Raw genomic sequence first — 22,476 nt, 5'->3', positions numbered from 1 at the left:
CTACTTATGGTGACCATACTGGAAGAAATCTGCTGTCACCCAACAAAAGGGTCACTTTAAAGTGATGTAAAAAAAAAAAAAAAAGACAATCTACCAAATTAAATCTTTATTTACTAACTTAAACCATTTACTATAAAAAGACTTCTTTATACATACACATTCCCTGGGGAAGAATGTATAATGTAAGGAAAAAATGGAGCATTAAATAAGAGAACATGAAGAGAAATTTTATATGCATTGTCATAAAAAAAATTGCACATATGTAGAAATGTTTTGCATAAAATTTTGACATGGATATATCGTGATGAAGTCATCACACATTTCAAAGAGTACAGATTTTGCCATATATAAATTATCTCAAGTCATTCGTACCAAGACAAATGTGACCTTAAATTCCTCTACACAAAATAATTGGAAAATGTATTTCTTTATACAGACCAGAGAAATAGTTTTAACATTTACATACAAATTCCTTCATTTCTAGAGCAAGGCAAGGTATGGGTAATATACAAAAACATGGAATGAATGAACACAGGACAAGCATTCCTGAATGGAAAACAACCAACCAACCACTGTTTTGTTGGAAGCTCAGTGTCTTTGAGTTGTTTACCACACCTAGTAAACAAAGCATTATAAAAGGTATCAAGAATACAATAATTCAAATAGTACCCAAGTTCTTAATCCTTAAGAATCTAGCACTGATAAATTAGATTCAATCTCCAGTTTACTCCAAAATTCACTGGCACCAATTCGTTTTGTTATAAAAAAATACTTGCAGATTATGCATAAAAATTAGGAAAATAAAATCTTAAGCACCCATGAATTAAAATAAATATCTACAGCAATACAGCAGTAATAAGATTTTTCCACAACCAGTTATAAAGTATTTCAAAGTAAACATATACACTAATGATGCATCAACAATCACCGGTGAAAAGATGTATATAGGTATTGTAAAAGGATAACATTCTGTGATCATCTGCACATTTTTAAATGGTATTGTGCTGTCCCACGTATGTAAAAGTGAAACAAAGTAGTACACTGCATGACAGCCCATGAATTATCTGGGAAGGTTATTGGCCTTGTCATATGCATTTTAAGATAAAAACACCTTTTCTGATTTTTCTGAAAGCACATTTTGCTCACTTTTACCTAATGTAAATCACATCCAAATTAATATAAATAATCATACCAGAAATTTGCAGATGTTAATTAAATTTTAACACACAATTTTTTAATCTCTTCTCTATAAACCATCTCTACCTTCATTTATGAACTACTTCTATCATTCATTTTGTTTCTGAATTAATAATCGAAATTGAAAGTAATCAAGAGACAATGGAACCTATTTTGGATTCTGCAAACTTATTTCAATCTCTTTACACGTATGATAAACTGTTATTTAGTACAAAAGCAACAATATATTTTTCTTAGGACACTGTCATTCAAGGAGAAGAAAATTGGATTGATCTAAGCACTAAAAGTATTCATCGAACAAAACTATATGGAAAACACCCTTTACAAGGTAATTATGTATTTTCTATATGGCAGACTTCATATATGTGCAGATGTTATATCAGTGACAGTTACAAAACGATTCGGTAAACCACTCTTATCTGTCACCTTTCTACCAGATCCATTATAAAAATGGAAATTTACAAGTAAGTGAAGGACTTTTAGGGTAACAAGGATTTTGCATATCCTCCATAGAATATAGATACAAAGTAAAAGAATGCTCTAATTATGGACCCCTGGAGTGCAGTGTTTAGCATTCCTGATGTGACGCATTCACAGGTTTTCCAGGGTCAAGCACACAGGTTCAAATCCTGGCTGTGACATTTGGTCCACAGTTAACCCAGCTGTTCATCCACCCTTAGGGGTTGGTCGATAAAATGAGTACTTAGCTCTGGGATAAACCATGGAAAGGTCTGTGGGGCCTAGATGTGGATATGTAGCAGTGGTTTCGCTGCATTACACATGATGGCTAAAGACCAAGTGTGGATGAATGTGGCCATTTTTGTCTGCTTTCCTGGTACTACCTTGCTAAGCAGGGGGTAGTGATGCTGTTTCCTGTAGGGCGAGGTAGTGCCAGGAATGGATGAAGGCAAGCAAGTATGAATATCTTCATGTGTATAAGTCTTTGTATGTGTATGTATATGTATGTATATGTCGATATGTATAAGTGAAGTGAAGTGTTTTAGATATCTGAGAGTGGACTTAGCAGCAGATAGAACCATGGAAGTGGAAGCGAGTCACAGGGTGGGGGAGGGGGCAAAGGTTCCGGGAGCAATGAAGAGTGTGTGGAAGGAGAGAACATTATCTCAGAGAGCAAAAATGGGTACATTTGAAGGAATAGTAGTTCCAACAATGTTATATGGTTGTGAGGCATGGGCTATAGATAGGGTTGTATGGAGGAGGGTGGATGTGTTGGAAATGAAATGTTTGAGGACAATATGTGGTGTGGTAAGAGAGATGTGTGGAAATAAAAAGAGTATGGTTTAGAGACCAGAAGAGGGTGTGTTGTAATGGTTTGGACAAATGGAGAGAATGAGTGAGGAAAGATTGACAAAGAGGATATATGTGTCAGTGGTGGAGGGAACGAGGAGAAGCAGGAGACCAAATTGGAGGTGGAAGGATGGAGTGAAAAAGATTTTGAGCGATCGGGGCATGAACATACAGGAGGGCCCACACAACTTTCCATGGTTTACCCCAGACGCTTCACATGCCCTGATTCAATCCACTGACAGCATGTCAACCCCGGTATTCCACATCGATCCAATTCACTCTATTCCTTGCCCTCCTTTCACCCTCCTGCATGTTCAGGCCCCGATCACACAAAATCTTTTTCACTCCATCTTTCCACCTCCAATTTGGTCTCCCACTTCTCCTCGTTCCCTCCACCTCCGACACATATATCCTCTTGGTCAATCTTTCCTCACTCATTCTCTCCATGTGCCCAAACCATTTCAAAACACCCTCTTCTGCTCTCTCAACCACACTCTTTTTATTTCCACAAATCTCTCTTACCCTTACGTTACTTACTCGATCAAACCACCTCACACCACACATTGTCCTCAAACATCTCATTTCCAGCACATCCATCCTCCTGCGCCCACGCCTCGCAACCATACAACATTGTTGAAACCACTATTCCTTCAAACATACCCATTTTTGCTTTCCGAGATAATGTTCTCGACTTCCACACATTCTTCAAGGCTCCCAGAATTTTCGCCCCCTCCCCCACCCTATGATCCACTTCCGCTTCCATGGTTCCATCCACTGCCAGATCCACTCCCAGATATCTAAAACACTTTACTTCCTCCAGTTTTTCTCCATTCAAACTTACCTCCCAATTGACTTTACCCTCAACTCTACTGTACCTAATAACGTTGCTCTTATTCACATTTACTCTTAACTTTCTTCTTTCACACACTTTACCAAGCTCAGTCACCAGCTTCTGCAGTTTCTCACATGAATCAGCCACCAGCACTGTATCATCAGCAAACATCAACTGACTCACTTCCCAAGCCCTCTCATCCACAACTGACTGTATACTTGCCCCTCTCTCCAATACTCTTGCATTCACCTCCCTAACAACCCCATCACATATATATATATATATATATATATATATGCTGTCAGTGGATTGAATCAAGGCATGTGAAGCGTCCGGGGTAAACCATGGAAAGCTGTGTAGGTATGTATATTTCCGTGTGTGGACGTGTGTATGTACGTGTGTATGGGGGGGGTTGGGCCATTTCTTTCGTCTGTTTCCTTGCGCTACCTCGCAAACGCGGGAGACAGCGACAAAGTATAAAAAAAAAAAAAAAAAAATATATATATATATATATATATATATATATATATATATATATATATATATATATATATATATATATAGGTAAAACTGAAAGTTGATGGAGAGAGATGGGTGATTATTGGTGCATATGCACCTGGGCATGAGAAGAAAGATCATGAGAGTCAAGTGTTTTGGGAGCAGCTGAATGAGTGTGTTAGTGGTTTTGATGCACGAGACCGGGTTATAGTGATGGGTGATTTGAATGCAAAGGTGAGTAATGTGGCAGTTGAGGGAATAATTGGTATACATGGGGTGTTCAGTGTTGTAAATGGAAATGGTGAAGAGCTTGTAGATTTATGTGTTGAAAAAGGACTGGTGATTGGGAATACCTGGTTTAAAAAGCGAGATATACATAAGTATACGTATGTAAGTAGGAGAGATGGCCAGAGAGCGTTATTGGATTACGTGTTAATTGACAGGTGCGCGAAAGAGAGACTTTTGGATGTTAATGTGCTGAGAGGTGCAACTGGAGGGATGTCTGATCATTATCTTGTGGAGGCTAAGGTGAAGATTTGTATGGGTTTTCAGAAAAGAAGAGTAAATGTTGGGGTGAAGAGGGTGGTGAGAGTAAGTGAGCTTGGGAAGGAGACTTGTGTGAGGAAGTACTAGGAGAGACTGAGTACAGAATGGAAAAAAGGTGAGAACAATGGAAGTAAGGGGAGTGGGGGAGGAATGGGATGTATTTAGGGAATCAGTGATGGATTGCGCAAAAGATGCTTGTGGCATGAGAAGAGTGGGAGGTGGGTTGATTAGAAAGGGTAGTGAGTGGTGGGATGAAGAAGTAAGATTATTAGTGAAAGAGAAGGGAGAGGCATTTGGACAATTTTTGCAGGGAAAAAATGCAATTGAGTGGGAGATGTATAAAATAAAGAGACAGGAGGTCAAGAGAAAGGTGCAAGAGGTGAAAAAGAGGGCAAATGAGAGTTGGGGTGAGAGAGTATCATTAAATTTTAGGGAGAATAAAAAGATGTTCTGGAAGGAGGTAAATAAAGTGCGTAAGACAAGGGAGCAAATGGGAACTTCAGTGAAGGGTGCAAATGGGGAGGTGATAACAAGTAGTGGTGATGTGAGAAGGAGATGGAGTGAGTATTTTGAAGGTTTGTTGAATGTGTTTGATGATAGAGTGGCAGATATAGGGTGTTTTGGTCGAGGTGGTGTGCAAAGTGAGAGGGTTAGGGAAAATGATTTGGTAAACAGAGAAGAAGTAGTAAAAGCTTTGCGGAAGATGAAAGCCAGCAAGGCAGCAGGTTTGGATGGTATTGCAGTGGAATTTATTAAAAAAGGGGGTGACTGTATTACTGACTGGTTGGTAAGGTTATTTAATGTATGTATGACTCATGGTGAGGTGCCTGAGGATTGGCGGAATGCGTGCATAGTGCCATTGTACAAAGGCAAAGGGGATAAGAGTGAGTGCTCAAATTACAGAGGTATAAGTTTGTTGAGTATTCCTGGTAAATTATATGGGAGGGTATTGATTGAGAGGGTGAAGGCATGTACAGAGCATCAGATTGGGGAAAAGCAGTGTGGTTTCAGAAGTGGTAGAGGATGTGTGGATCAGGTGTTTGCTTTGAAGAATGTATGTGAGAAATACTTAGAAAAGCAAATGGATTTGTATGTAGCATTTATGGATCTGGAGAAGGCATATGATAGAGTTGATAGAGATGCTCTGTGGAAGGTATTAAAAATATATGGTGTGGGAGGCAAGTTGTTAGAAGCAGTGAAAAGTTTTTATCGAGAATGTAAGGCATGTGTACGTGTAGGAAGAGAGGAAAGTGATTGGTTCTCAGTGAATGTAGGTTTGCGGCAGGGGTGTGTGATGTCTCCATGGTTGTTTAATTTGTTTATGGATGGGGTTGTTAGGGAGGTGAATGCAAGAGTTTTGGAAAGAGGGGCAAGTATGAAGTCTGTTGGGGATGAGAGAGCTTGGGAAGTGAGTCAGTTGTTGTTCGCTGATGATACAGCGCTGGTGGCTGATTCATGTGAGAAACTGCAGAAGCTGGTGACTGAGTTTGGTAAAGTGTGTGGAAGAAGAAAGTTAAGAGTAAATGTGAATAAGAGCAAGGTTATTAGGTACAGTAGGGTTGAGGGTCAAGTCAATTGGGAGGTGAGTTTGAATGGAGAAAAACTGGAGGAAGTGAAGTGTCTTAGATATCTGGGAGTGGATCTGGCAGCGGATGGAACCATGGAAGCGGAAGTGGATCATAGGGTGGGGGAGGGGGCGAAAATTCTGGGAGCCTTGAAGAATGTGTGGAAGTCGAGAACATTATCTCGGAAAGCAAAAATGGGTATGTTTGAAGGAATAGTGTTTCCAACAATGTTGTATGGTTGCGAGGCGTGGGCTATGGATAGAGTTGTGCGCAGGAGGATGGATGTGCTGGAAATGAGATGTTTGAGGACAATGTGTGGTGTGAGGTGGTTTGATCGAGTAAGTAACGTAAGGGTAAGAGAGATGTGTGGAAATAAAAAGAGCGTGGTTGAGAGAGCAGAAGAGGGTGTTTTGAAATGGTTTGGGCACATGGAGAGAATGAGTGAGGAAAGATTGACCAAGAGGATATATGTGTCGGAGGTGGAGGGAACGAGGAGAAGAGGGAGACCAAATTGGAGGTGGAAAGATGGAGTGAAAAAGATTTTGTGTGATCGGGGCCTGAACATGCAGGAGGGTGAAAGGAGGGCAAGGAATAGAGTGAATTGGAGCGATGTGGTATACCAGGGTTGACATGCTGTCAGTGGATTGAATCAAGGCATGTGAAGCGTCTGGGGTAAACCATGGAAAGCTGTGTAGGTATGTATATTTGCCGTGTGTGGACGTATGTATATACATGTGTATGGGGGTGGGTTGGGCCATTTCTTTCGTCTGTTTCCTTGCGCTACCTCGCAAACGCGGGAAACAGTGACAAAGCAAAAAAAAAAAAAAAAAAACATATATATGTATATAGCTCCCTATCCACAACCAGGCCCCACAGACACAACCACATCCCATATATAAATACAAATATACGTATATAGCTCCCTATCCAGAACCAGGCCCCATAGACCTTTCCAAATATCTTAATGCCCTTAAAAGATGCACACAGTAAATTGGGATTTGATGGACAAACCACATAAAAAGTGAAAGTGATGTGTCTGGAATAGACTTAATGCATTTATAATTACTCAAGGAGCAAGCACCACCAGAGAATGTGTTTCACACTTTTATAAATTTTTTCTATCTGAACCAAATAAACTTAGGTTATTCTCAAAAATATTAACTGTATTTGTAAGAGGTTATACAATTAACAGAATATTAAAAAGTCTTAAAAATTCTATATGCATCTCAACTTACACTGCTTACTATTGGATACCTTTAAAAATATGTAAATACCATATAATCTAAACCAGCCAAAGAGAATCCTGTTTCTCTTAAAACACATATGACACCTGAAATTTCCCAAAACTCATAGCTTCATTGCTTTACAAATATAACAAGATATATCATCCATGCATATGTGATGAAAAAATTTTCATAAATAAACCAAATCTTTAATGAAATTCGTGGGATATGATTTGGAATGTTTGGACAGGCATCTATAAAAGTGTCAGTTCTGAATTTTATATTATTGCCTGAAAAAAGTAAAAAATCAGCATACTGAATTAGATTTACAATCAGCATAAGGGAATTTACATTATTGTATAACACATTTTTGGATATACTATCATGGATACAAAGAAATAGATCATTAAGTACTACTGAAGATGCTTTGACCCTTGAAATTACACTATCTGATGGAAGACGGCAAACTCAAGAAATGTTTTGTTCAATATTTCAACTTTCTTGTCACAGCTGGTTCATTAAATCATAATATATAACATTCTAGAAGAGCCATTTCTTTTTCTTCTTCTTCTTCTTCATCTCTAATGTTTCAGTTTCATCTATATCCTTGTCTGCATCAGCCTTTGCTCCCTTTTTATCTTTCTTTTCCTTTTTCTTTTTTTTCTTGGGTAACTTCAATGCCTTCTTCCTTTTGGGGGTCTCATGTAAACTACTACCATTCTCAACTCCATCTATATGTTTTTCTGAAATTGAAATACAACAATTCTTTAAACCGAAACTCAGAGTTAGATTTGAATAATCTAGCCACTATCTATTTCATCTATTTCTTTAGAATCACTGTCTATGGCTAATGAAATAAAATTCTATACAGACTTCTATCATCTAGAATTGCAGTTCCAGTTAGAGGAAGTGGGTCACATGCATATAAGCATGAACCCATTGTGGGAACTGATTTTGGTGAAGTGGGTCTATTCCAAACCTGAATATTGGTAAAAAGGTAAAGTTACCCATTCCCCTGGGGTAAATTAGTTACTCAGACACTTTGCCACAAAAACCCTATATGTTTGTCCTACAGCAAATCAGCTGCCCTATATGAAATTAGTATAAAAATTATATCCATCATCTACAGTATATTATGCATGCAATACCTTCCAATACCAACAACTGACTCACTTCCCAAGCTCTCTCATCCCCAACAGACTTCATACTTGCCCCTCTTTCCAAAACTCTTGCATTTACCTCCCTAACAACCCCATCCATAAACAAATTAAACAACCATGGAGACATCACACACCCCTGCCGCAAACCTACATTCACTGAGAACCAATCACTTTCCTCTCTTCCTACACGTACACATGCCTTACATCCTCGATAAAAACTTTTCACTGCTTCTAACAACTTTCCTCCCACACCATATATTCTTAATAACTTCCACAGAGCATCTCTATCAACTCTATCATATGCCTTCTCCAGATCCATAAATGCTACATACAAATCCATTTGCTTTTCTAAGTATTTCTCACATACATTCTTCAAAGCAAACACCTGATCCACACATCCTCTACCACTTCTGAAACCACACTGCTCTTCCCCAATCTGATGCCTGTCAGCCTCCTTCTCAATCAATACCTCCCATATAATTTACCAGGAATACTGAACAAACTTATACCTCTGTAATTTGAGCACTCACTCTTATCCCCTTTGCCTTTGTACAATGGCACTATGCACGCATTCCGCCAATCCTCAGGCACCTCACCATGAGTCATACATACATTAAATAACCTTACCAACCAGTCAACAATACAGTCACCCCTTTTTTAATAAATTCCACTGCAATACCATCCAAACCTGCTGCCTTGCCGGCTTTCATCTTCCGCAAAGCTTTCACTACCTCTTCTCTGTTTACCAAATAATTTTCCCTAACCCTCTCACTTTGCACACCACCTCGACCAAACACCCTATATCTGCCACTCTATCATCAAACACATTCAACAAACCTTCAAAATACTCACTCCATCTCCTTCTCACATCACCACTACTTGTTATCACCTCCCCATTTGCGCCCTTCACTGAAGTTCCCATTTGCTCCCTTGTCTTACGCACTTTATTTACCTCCTTCCAGAACATCTTTTTATTCTCCCTAAAATTTAATGATACTCTCTCACCCCAACTCTCATTTGCCCTTTTTTTCACCTCTTGCACCTTTCTCTTGACCTCCTGTCTCTTTCTTTTATACATCTCCCACTCAATTGCATTTTTTCCCTGCAAAAATCGTCCAAATGCCTCTCTCTTCTCTTTCACTAATACTCTTACTTCTTCATCCCACCACTCACTACCCTTTCTAATCAACCCACCTCCCACTCTTCTCATGCCACAAGCATCTTTTGCGCAATCCATCACTGATTCCCTAAATACATCCCATTCCTCCCCCACTCCCCTTACTTCCATTGTTCTCACCTTTTTCCATTCTGTACTCAGTCTCTCTTGGTACTTCCTCACACAGGTCTCCTTCCCAAGCTCACTTACTCTCACCACCCTCTTCACCCCAACATTCACTCTTCTTTTCTGAAAACCCATACAAATCTTCACCTTAGCCTCCACAAGATAATGATCAGACATCCCTCCAGTTGCACCTCTCAGCACATTAACATCCAAAAGTCTCTCTTTCGCACGCCTGTCAATTAACACGTAATCCAATAACACTCTCTGGCCATCTCTCCTACTTACATAAGTATACTTATGTATATCTCGCTTTTTAAACCAGGTATTCCCAATCATCAGTCCTTTTTCAGCACATAAATCTACAAGCTATATATATATATGGTATAAGTTTGTTGAGTATTCCTGGTAAATTATATGGGAGGGTATTGATTGAGAGGGTGAAGGCATGTACAGAGCATCAGATGGGGGAAGAGCAGTGCGGTTTCAGAAGTGGTAGAGGATGTGTGGATCAGGTGTTTGCTTTGAAGAATGTATGTGAGAAATACTTAGAAAAGCAAATGGATTTGTATGTAGCATTTATGGATCTGAGAGAAGGCATATGATAGAGTTGATAGAGATGCTCTGTGGAAGGTATTAAGAATATATGGTGTGGGAGGCAAGTTGTTAGAAGCAGTGAAAAGTTTTTATCGAGGATGTAAGGCATGTGTACGTGTAGGAAGAGAGGAAAGTGATTGGTTCTCAGTGAATGTAGGTTTGCGGCAGGGGTGTGTGATGTCTCCATGGTTGTTTAATTTGTTTATGGATGGGGTTGTAAGGGAGGTAAATGCAAGAGTCCTGGAAAGAGGGGCAAGTATGAAGTCTGTTGGGGATGAGAGAGCTTGGGAAGTGAGTCAGTTGTTGTTCGCTGATGATACAGCGCTGGTGGCTGATTCATGTGAGAAACTGCAGAAGCTGGTGACTGAGTTTGGTAAAGTGTGTGGAAGAAGAAAGTTAAGAGTAAATGTGAATAAGAGCAAGGTTATTAGGTACAGTAGGGTTGAGGGTCAAGTCAATTGGGAGGTGAGTTTGAATGGAGAAAAACTGGAGGAAGTGAAGTGTCTTAGATATCTGGGAGTGGATCTGGCAGCGGATGGAACCATGGAAGCGGAAGTGGATCATAGGGTGGGGGAGGGGGCGAAAATTCTGGGAGCCTTGAAGAATGTGTGGAAGTCGAGAACATTATCTCGGAAAGCAAAAATGGGTATGTTTGAAGGAATAGTGTTTCCAACAATGTTGTATGGTTGCGAGGCGTGGGCTATGGATAGAGTTGTGCGCAGGAGGATGGATGTGCTGGAAATGAGATGTTTGAGGACAATGTGTGGTGTGAGGTGGTTTGATCGAGTAAGTAACGTAAGGGTAAGAGAGATGTGTGGAAATAAAAAGAGCGTGGTTGAGAGAGCAGAAGAGGGTGTTTTGAAATGGTTTGGGCACATGGAGAGAATGAGTGAGGAAAGATTGACCAAGAGGATATATGTGTCGGAGGTGGAGGGAACGAGGAGAAGAGGGAGACCAAATTGGAGGTGGAAAGATGGAGTGAAAAAGATTTTGTGTGATCGGGGCCTGAACATGCAGGAGGGTGAAAGGAGGGCAAGGAATAGAGTGAATTGGAGCGATGTGGTATACCAGGGTTGACATGCTGTCAGTGGATTGAATCAAGGCATGTGAAGCGTCTGGGGTAAACCATGGAAAGCTGTGTAGGTATGTATATTTGCGTGTGTGGACGTATGTATATACATGTGTATGGGGGTGGGTTGGGCCATTTCTTTCGTCTGTTTCCTTGCGCTACCTCGCAAACGCGGGAAACAGTGACAAAGCAAAAAAAAAAAAAAAAAACATATATATGTATATAGCTCCCTATCCACAACCAGGCCCCACAGACACAACCACATCCCATATATAAATACAAATATACGTATATAGCTCCCTATCCAGAACCAGGCCCCATAGACCTTTCCAAATATCTTAATGCCCTTAAAAGATGCACACAGTAAATTGGGATTTGATGGACAAACCACATAAAAAGTGAAAGTGATGTGTCTGGAATAGACTTAATGCATTTATAATTACTCAAGGAGCAAGCACCACCAGAGAATGTGTTTCACACTTTTATAAATTTTTTCTATCTGAACCAAATAAACTTAGGTTATTCTCAAAAATATTAACTGTATTTGTAAGAGGTTATACAATTAACAGAATATTAAAAAGTCTTAAAAATTCTATATGCATCTCAACTTACACTGCTTACTATTGGATACCTTTAAAAATATGTAAATACCATATAATCTAAACCAGCCAAAGAGAATCCTGTTTCTCTTAAAACACATATGACACCTGAAATTTCCCAAAACTCATAGCTTCATTGCTTTACAAATATAACAAGATATATCATCCATGCATATGTGATGAAAAAATTTTCATAAATAAACCAAATCTTTAATGAAATTCGTGGGATATGATTTGGAATGTTTGGACAGGCATCTATAAAAGTGTCAGTTCTGAATTTTATATTATTGCCTGAAAAAAGTAAAAAATCAGCATACTGAATTAGATTTACAATCAGCATAAGGGAATTTACATTATTGTATAACACATTTTTGGATATACTATCATGGATACAAAGAAATAGATCATTAAGTACTACTGAAGATGCTTTGACCCTTGAAATTACACTATCTGATGGAAGACGGCAAACTCAAGAAATGTTTTGTTCAATATTTCAACTTTCTTGTCACAGCTGGTTCATTAAATCATAATATATAACATTCTAGAAGAGCCATTTCTTTTTCTTCTTCTTCTTCTTCATCTCTAATGTTTCAGTTTCATCTATATCCTTGTCTGCATCAGCCTTTGCTCCCTTTTTATCTTTCTTTTCCTTTTTCTTTTTTTTCTTGGGTAACTTCAATGCCTTCTTCCTTTTGGGGGTCTCATGTAAACTACTACCATTCTCAACTCCATCTATATGTTTTTCTGAAATTGAAATACAACAATTCTTTAAACCGAAACTCAGAGTTAGATTTGAATAATCTAGCCACTATCTATTTCATCTATTTCTTTAGAATCACTGTCTATGGCTAATGAAATAAAATTCTATACAGACTTCTATCATCTAGAATTGCAGTTCCAGTTAGAGGAAGTGGGTCACATGCATATAAGCATGAACCCATTGTGGGAACTGATTTTGGTGAAGTGGGTCTATTCCAAACCTGAATATTGGTAAAAAGGTAAAGTTACCCATTCCCCTGGGGTAAATTAGTTACTCAGACACTTTGCCACAAAAACCCTATATGTTTGTCCTACAGCAAATCAGCTGCCCTATATGAAATTAGTATAAAAATTATATCCATCATCTACAGTATATTATGCATGCAATACCTTCCAATACCAACAACTGACTCACTTCCCAAGCTCTCTCATCCCCAACAGACTTCATACTTGCCCCTCTTTCCAAAACTCTTGCATTTACCTCCCTAACAACCCCATCCATAAACAAATTAAACAACCATGGAGACATCACACACCCCTGCCGCAAACCTACATTCACTGAGAACCAATCACTTTCCTCTCTTCCTACACGTACACATGCCTTACATCCTCGATAAAAACTTTTCACTGCTTCTAACAACTTTCCTCCCACACCATATATTCTTAATAACTTCCACAGAGCATCTCTATCAACTCTATCATATGCCTTCTCCAGATCCATAAATGCTACATACAAATCCATTTGCTTTTCTAAGTATTTCTCACATACATTCTTCAAAGCAAACACCTGATCCACACATCCTCTACCACTTCTGAAACCACACTGCTCTTCCCCAATCTGATGCCTTCACCTTCTCAATCAATACCCTCCCATATAATTTACCAGGAATACTGAACAAACTTATACCTCTGTAATTTGAGCACTCACTCTTATCCCCTTTGCCTTTGTACAATGGCACTATGCACGCATTCCGCCAATCCTCAGGCACCTCACCATGAGTCATACATACATTAAATAACCTTACCAACCAGTCAACAATACAGTCACCCCCTTTTTTAATAAATTCCACTGCAATACCATCCAAACCTGCTGCCTTGCCGGCTTTCATCTTCCGCAAAGCTTTCACTACCTCTTCTCTGTTTACCAAATAATTTTCCCTAACCCTCTCACTTTGCACACCACCTCGACCAAAACACCCTATATCTGCCACTCTATCATCAAACACATTCAACAAACCTTCAAAATACTCACTCCATCTCCTTCTCACATCACCACTACTTGTTATCACCTCCCCATTTGCGCCCTTCACTGAAGTTCCCATTTGCTCCCTTGTCTTACGCACTTTATTTACCTCCTTCCAGAACATCTTTTTATTCTCCCTAAAATTTAATGATACTCTCTCACCCCAACTCTCATTTGCCCTTTTTTTCACCTCTTGCACCTTTCTCTTGACCTCCTGTCTCTTTCTTTTATACATCTCCCACTCAATTGCATTTTTTCCCTGCAAAAATCGTCCAAATGCCTCTCTCTTCTCTTTCACTAATACTCTTACTTCTTCATCCCACCACTCACTACCCTTTCTAATCAACCCACCTCCCACTCTTCTCATGCCACAAGCATCTTTTGCGCAATCCATCACTGATTCCCTAAATACATCCCATTCCTCCCCCACTCCCCTTACTTCCATTGTTCTCACCTTTTTCCATTCTGTACTCAGTCTCTCTTGGTACTTCCTCACACAGGTCTCCTTCCCAAGCTCACTTACTCTCACCACCCTCTTCACCCCAACATTCACTCTTCTTTTCTGAAAACCCATACAAATCTTCACCTTAGCCTCCACAAGATAATGATCAGACATCCCTCCAGTTGCACCTCTCAGCACATTAACATCCAAAAGTCTCTCTTTCGCACGCCTGTCAATTAACACGTAATCCAATAACACTCTCTGGCCATCTCTCCTACTTACATAAGTATACTTATGTATATCTCGCTTTTTAAACCAGGTATTCCCAATCATCAGTCCTTTTTCAGCACATAAATCTACAAGCTATATATATATGGTATAAGTTTGTTGAGTATTCCTGGTAAATTATATGGGAGGGTATTGATTGAGAGGGTGAAGGCATGTACAGAGCATCAGATTGGGGAAGAGCAGTGCGGTTTCAGAAGTGGTAGAGGATGTGTGGATCAGGTGTTTGCTTTGAAGAATGTATGTGAGAAATACTTAGAAAAGCAAATGGATTTGTATGTAGCATTTATGGATCTGGAGAAGGCATATGATAGAGTTGATAGAGATGCTCTGTGGAAGGTATTAAGAATATATGGTGTGGGAGGCAAGTTGTTAGAAGCAGTGAAAAGTTTTTATCGAGGATGTAAGGCATGTGTACGTGTAGGAAGAGAGGAAAGTGATTGGTTCTCAGTGAATGTAGGTTTGCGGCAGGGGTGTGTGATGTCTCCATGGTTGTTTAATTTGTTTATGGATGGGGTTGTAAGGGAGGTAAATGCAAGAGTCCTGGAAAGAGGGGCAAGTATGAAGTCTGTTGGGGATGAGAGAGCTTGGGAAGTGAGTCAGTTGTTGTTCGCTGATGATACAGCGCTGGTGGCTGATTCATGTGAGAAACTGCAGAAGCTGGTGACTGAGTTTGGTAAAGTGTGTGGAAGAAGAAAGTTGAGAGTAAATGTGAATAAGAGCAAGGTTATTAGGTACAGTAGGGGTGAGGGTCAAGTCAATTGGGAGGTGAGTTTGAATGGAGAAAAACTGGAGGAAGTGAAGTGTTTTAGATATCTGGGAGTGGATCTGTCAGCGGATGGAACCATGGAAGCGGAAGTGGATCATAGGGTGGGGGAGGGGGCGAAAATTTTGGGAGCCTTGAAAAATGTGTGGAAGTCGAGAACATTATCTCGGAAAGCAAAAATGGGTATGTTTGAGGGAATAGTGGTTCCAACAATGTTGTATGGTTGCGAGGCGTGGGCTATGGATAGAGATGTGCGCAGGAGGATGGATGTGCTGGAAATGAGATGTTTGAGGACAATGTGTGGTGTGAGGTGGTTTGATCGAGTAAGTAACGTAAGGGTAAGAGAGATGTGTGGAAATAAAAAGAGCGTGGTTGAGAGAGCAGAAGAGGGTGTTTTGAAATGGTTTGGGCACATGGAGAGAATGAGTGAGGAGAGATTGACCAAGAGGATATATGTGTCGGAGGTGGAGGGAACGAGGAGAAGAGGGAGACCAAATTGGAGGTGGAAAGATGGAGTGAAAAGGATTTTGTGTGATCGGGGCCTGAACATGCAGGAGGGTGAGGGGAGGGCAAGAAATAGAGTGAATTGGAGTCATGTGGTATACAGGGGTTGACGTGCTGTCAGTGGATTGAAGCAAGGCATGTGAAGCGTCTGGGGTGAACCATGGAAAGCTGTGTAGGTATGTATATTTGCGTGTGTGGACGTGTGTATGTACATGTGTATGGGGGGGGGCCATTTCTTTCGTCTGTTTCCTTGCGCTACCTCGCAAACGCGGGAGACAGCGACAAAGTATAAAAAAAAAAAAAAAAAAAATATATATATATATATATATATATATATATATATATATATATATATATATATATATATATATATATATATATATATATTCTTTTTTTTTTTTTTTTTATACTTTGTCGCTGTCTCCCGCGTTTGCGAGGTAGCGCAAGGAAACAGACGAAAGAAATGGCCCAACCCCCCCCCCCATACACATGTACATACACACGTCCACACACGCAAATATACATACCTACACAGCTTTCCATGGTTTACCCCAGACGCTGCACATGCCTTGCTTCAAATCCACTGACAGCACGTCAACCCCTGTATACCACATGACTCCAATTCACTCTATTTCTTGCCCTCCTTTCACCCTCCTGCATGTTCAGGCCCCGATCACACAAAATCTTTTTCACTCCATCTTTCCACCTCCAATTTGGTCTCCCTCTTCTCCTCGTTCCCTCCACCTCCGACACATATATCCTCTTGGTCAATCTCTCCTCACTCATTCTCTCCATGTGGCCAAACCATTTCAAAACACCCTCTTCTGCTCTCTCAACCACGCTCTTTTTATTTCCACACATCTCTCTTACCCTTACGTTACTTACTCGATCAAACCACCTCACACCACACATTGTCCTCAAACATCTCATTTCCAGCACATCCATCCTCCTGCGCACATCTCTATCCATAGCCCACGCCTCGCAACCATACAACATTGTTGGAACCACTATTCCCTCAAACATACCCATTTTTGCTTTCCGAGATAATGTTCTCGACTTCCACACATTTTTCAAGGCTCCCAAAATTTTCGCCCCCTCCCCCACCCTATGATCCACTTCCGCTTCCATGGTTCCATCCGCTGACAGATCCACTCCCAGATATCTAAAACACTTCACTTCCTCCAGTTTTTCTCCATTCAAACTCACCTCCCAATTGACTTGACCCTCACCCCTACTGTGCCTAATAACCTTGCTCTTATTCACATTTACTCTCAACTTTCTTCTTCCACACACTTTACCAAACTCAGTCACCAGCTTCTGCAGTTTCTCACATGAATCAGCCACCAGCGCTGTATCATCAGCGAACAACAACTGACTCACTTCCCAAGCTCTCTCATCCCCAACAGACTTCATACTTGCCCCTCTTTCCAGGACTCTTGCATTTACCTCCCTTACAACCCCATCCATAAACAAATCAAACAACCATGGAGACATCACACACCCCTGCCGCAAACCTACATTCACTGAGAACCAATCACTTTCCTCTCTTCCTACACGTACACATGCCTTACATCCTCGATAAAAACTTTTCCACTGCTTCTAACAACTTGCCTCCCACACCATATATATATATATATATATATTTATATATATATATATATATATATATATATATATATATATATATATATATATATATATATATTTATATATATATATATATATATATATATATATATATATATATATATATATATATATATTTTTTTTTTTTTAAACTATTCGCCATTTCCCGCGTTAGCGAGGTAGCGCTAAGAACAGAGGACTGGGCCTTTTTTGGAATATCCTCACCTGGCCCCCTCTGTTCCTTCTTTTGGAAAATTTGAAAAAAAAAAAAAAAACGAGAGGGGAGGATTTCCAGCCCCCCGCTCCCTCCCCTTTTAGTCGCCTTCTACGACACGCAGGGAATACGTGGGAAGTATTCTTAATCCCCTATCCCCAGGGATAAACATATATATATATATATATATATATATATATATATATATATATATATATATATATATATATATATATATATATGTATATGTATGTATAGGTGTGTGTATGGGCATTTATGTGTGTATATCTATTTTTTTTTTATTATACTTTGTCACTGTCTCCCGTGTTTGTGAGGCAGCACAAGGAAACAGATGAAAGAATGGCCCAACCCACCCACATACACGCCCCCACACACACATATACATACCTATACATTTCAACATATACATACATATACACACACAGACATATACATATATACACATGTACATATTCATTCTTGCTGCCTTCATCCATTCCTGTTGCCACCCCACCACACATGAAATGGCACTCACCTCCCACCCACGCGCGTGTGAGGTAGCGCTAGGAAAGGCAACAAAGGCCACATTCATTCACACTCAGTCTCTAGCTGTCATGTGTAATGCACAAAAACCATAGCTCCCTTTCCACATCTAGGCCCCACAAAACTTTCCATGGTATAACCCAGACGCTTCACATGCCCTGGTTCAATACATTGACAGCACATATACCACATCGTTCCAATTCACTCTATTCCTTGCATGCCTTTCACCCTCCTGTATGTTCAGGCCCCGATCACTCAAAATCTTTTCTATCCATCCTTTCGCCTCCAATTTGGTCTCCCACTTCTCCTCGTTCCCTCCACCTTTGAGACAAATATCCTCTTTGTCAATCTTTCCTCACTCATTCTCTTCATGTGACCAAACTATTTCAATACACCCTCTTCTGCACTCTCAACCACACTCTTTTTATTACCACACATCTCTCTTACCCTTTCATTACTTAATCAACCACCTTACACCACATATTGTCCTCAAACATCTCATTTCCAACACACCCACCCTCCTCCGTACAACCCTATCTTTAGCCCACACCTTGCAACCATATAACATTGTTGGAACCACTATTCCTTCAAGCATACCCATTTTTGCTCTCCAAGATAACGTTCTCACCTTCCACACATTCATCAATGCTCCCAGATACCTTGCCCCCTCCCCACCATGTGACTCACTTCTGCTTCCATGGTTCCATACACTGCTAAATCCACTCCCAGATATCTAAAACACATCACTTCCTCCACTTTTTCTCCATTCAAAATTACCTCCCAATTGACTTGTCCCTCCATCCTACTGAACTTAATAACCTTGCTCTTATTCACATTTACTCTCAACTTTCTTCTTTCACACACTTTACCAAACTCAGTCACCAGCTTCTGCAGTTTCTCATCTGAATCAGTCACCAGCACTGTATCATCATCAAAAAACAACTGACTCACTTCCCAAGCCTCTCATCCACAACAGACTGCATACTTGCCTCACTCTCCAAAACTCTTGCATTCACCTCCCCATCCATAAACAAATCAAACAATCATTAAGACAACATGCACCCCTGCCGCAAACCGAAATTCACTGGGAACCAATCACTTTCCTCTCTTACTACTTGTACACGTCTGACATCCTTGATAAAAACTTTTCACTACTTCTAGCAACTTATCTCCCACACCATATACTCTTAATACCTTCCATAAAGCATCTCTATCAACTCTATCATATGCCTTCTCTAGATCCACAAAAGCTACATACAAATCCATTTTTTTCTAAGTATTTCTCACATACATTCTTCAGAGCTAACACCTGATCCACACATCCTCCACCACTTCTGAAACCACACTGCTCTTCCCCAATCTGATGCTCTGTACATGCCTTCACCCTCTCAATCAATACCCTCCCATATAATTTCCCAGGAATACTCAACAAACTTATACCTCTGTAATTTGAACACTCACCTTTGCCTCTGTATAATGGCACTATATATATAGTCTGGGGTAAACCATGGAAAGTTTTGAGGGGGGTCTGGATGTGGAAAGGGAGCTGTGGTTTTGGTGCATTATACATGACAGCTAGAGAATGAGTGTGAACAAATGTGGCCTTTGCTGTCTTTTCCTAGTGCTACCTCAACGCGCATGCGGGGGAAGGGGGCTGTCATTTTATGTGTGGTGGGGTGGCGACGGGAATGAATAAAGGTAGCAAGTATGAATTATGTGCATGTGTATATATGTATATGTCTGTGTATGTATATATATGTATACGTTGAAATGTATAGGTATGTATATGTGTGTGTGTGTGGACGTGTATGTATATACATGTGTATGTGGGTGGGTTGGGCAATTCTTTCGTCTGCTTCCTTGCGCTACCTTGCTAATGCGGGAGATGGCGACAAAGTATAATAAATGAATAATGTCGTCTCCATGGTTGTTTAATTTGTTTAAGGATGGGGTTTTTTGGGAGGTGAATGCAAGAGTTTTGGAAAGAGGGGCAAGCATGCAGTCTGTTGTGGGTGAAAGAGCTTGGGAAGCGAGTCAGTTGATGTTCGCCGATGATACAGCGCTGGTGGCTGATTCATGTGAGAAACTGCAGAAGCTGGTGACTGAGTTTGGTAAAGTGTGTGAAAGAAGAAAGCTGAGAGTAAATGTGAATAAGAGCAAGGTTATTAGGTACAGTAGGGTTGAGGGACATGTCAACTGGGAGGTAAGTTTGAAGGGAGAAAAACTGGAGGAAGTGAAGTGTTTTAGATATCTGGGAGTGGATTTGGCAGCGGATGGAACCATGGAAGCAGAAGTGAATCATAGGGTGGGGGAGGGGGCAAAAGTTCTGGGAGCGTTGAAGAATATGTGGAAGTCGAGAACATTATCTTGGAAAGCAAAAATGGGTATGTTTGAAGGAATAGTGGTTCCAACAATGTTATATGGTTACAAGGCGAGGGGTATGGATAGAGTTGTGTGGAGGAGGGTGGATGTGCTGGAAATGAGATGTTTTAGGACAACATGTGGTGTGAGGTGGTTTGATCAAGTAAGTAGTAATAAGGTAAGAGAGATGTGGGGTAATAAAAAGAGTGTGGTTGAGAGAGCAGAAGAAGGTGTTTTGAAATAGTTTGGTCACATGGAGAGAATGAGTGAGGAAAGATTGACAAAGAGGGTATATGTGTCAGAGATGGAGGGAATGAGGAGAAGTGGGAGACCAAATTGGAGGTGGAAAGATGGAGTGAAAAAGATTTTGAGTGATTGGGGCCTGAACATGCAGGAGGGTGAAAGGCGTGCAAGGAATAGAGTGAATTGGAACAATGTGGTATACAACTCTATCTATTGCCCATGCCTCACAACTCCTATGGAGTGGAAATATGCAAAAATATGCATCATCTAATGCCACTCCACATGAACTACTTAGGCAGCTATGATAATTAATTAGGAAAAAGCAATAAAAGCTAAGAAGTGGTACTGGAATTTAACAGTTATGGAGACCCTTTTGCCATGGCCATCTCCTTGAGGGACTTCCCATTGGGAATGGGCATCAGAGACATAAAGAGATAGGTAGATAATTAACTATATGAAGAGCTTCTAGAATTTTGAAATTTCATGTATTTTCTAAACCAATAGGCCTACTTTGGAGGTGAAAGAATCTCCCACACAGAAACCAAAGTTAAATGAGAAAAAAAATCTTACAGCCAAGGAAGACTGCTACTTGACCAATTTCCATAACAAAAAGGAGGGCTTGTCAATGAAGAAGACGGGAATTCTGAGTAAGATACAGGCAAACGTAGGTCATGATCAACAGAAGATTTATTAGGATGACAATAGCTAAAGTCCTGTGAAGTTACATTATAAGAATTACATTTCATTAAATTTGAATATAGCATTTGAAATATATTTTCTGGGCAATCACAATAATTGGGTTATATTCAATTCAGATCTACAGTACCTTTAGAAATATCTTTTATTATGAATCTTAACACAGTGAAGCAGCTTTACTGACAGGCCCTAAGGGAGAGTCATTGACTTTGCAAGCAAGTATGGTCACGAACTGTGTATTGCTTGAAAACTACATGGACACTGACTAAATAATTTTCCTTTATATGGTATGTGAAAAACATATACCAGATGGGGGCCACGTGATGTATCCCAGGCTTATCTGAAGTGTAGTCATTCTCCAGAAAGAGGCTAAGATACATAAGTCATTAAGTGTGTACTTGAAAGATAACTACCTTATCTGATCTACTGACCTTGGTACTTCATCATGTGAGTGGCAATGCTCTCATCTTCTTGTGCCTCCCGCAACCTGTCTAACTCCAAGCAATTAATGATCTCATCACGCTGCTCCACAACCTTCACCAACCGGGCTATCAGTTCTTCTTCCTGAGCAGTATCTACTTCAGTCTTTTCTGATGGTGGTTTAAGCATCAAGCATCGAATCTGATATTCAAGTTCGACATACTCTTCTTCCAAACGTTTTTCACGCTTGCTGGAAAGAACATATTAGCCTATACTTTTGTAACACTCTTAACTGGTTAGGATAAAGAATAGGTGAGAGGTAAACTTTTCCTATTGCATTTTTACAACAACATTGATATACAGTCTAGTCCATTCCATCAGGCAACTGATTGATTTGTTCAATGTCAAGTGATACAAAAGTCCTCATACACCACTAATGAATCATTATTATATTAGCAATCTTATTAAACACAATTTTTTCTTCATAACTGAATGCCACTT

The 22,476-nt window shown here is 40.0% G+C and overlaps 1 protein-coding gene across 1 annotated transcript; it reads right to left on the bottom strand.

Annotated features, from left to right (window-relative positions):
* Nucleotides 1-11,133: 11,133 nt before the first annotated feature.
* On the bottom strand, nt 11,134-22,447 carry LOC139757278 (uncharacterized). The gene is made up of 2 exons (XM_071677626.1): nt 21,987-22,447; nt 11,134-12,617 (listed from the first exon to the last, which is right to left on the bottom strand). The coding sequence occupies exons 1-2, from the start codon at nt 22,162-22,164 to the stop codon at nt 12,415-12,417; spliced, it is 381 nt and encodes a 126-aa protein (XP_071533727.1). The 5' UTR covers nt 22,165-22,447; the 3' UTR covers nt 11,134-12,414.
* Between the last annotated feature and the right edge of the window lie 29 nt (nt 22,448-22,476).

Source organism: Panulirus ornatus, chromosome 25, assembly GCF_036320965.1.
Source record: "Panulirus ornatus isolate Po-2019 chromosome 25, ASM3632096v1, whole genome shotgun sequence".
Lineage (NCBI taxonomy): Eukaryota > Metazoa > Arthropoda > Malacostraca > Decapoda > Palinuridae > Panulirus > Panulirus ornatus.
Note: the sequence above shows the minus strand (reverse complement) of the source record. Positions and strands in the feature narration are given on the sequence as shown.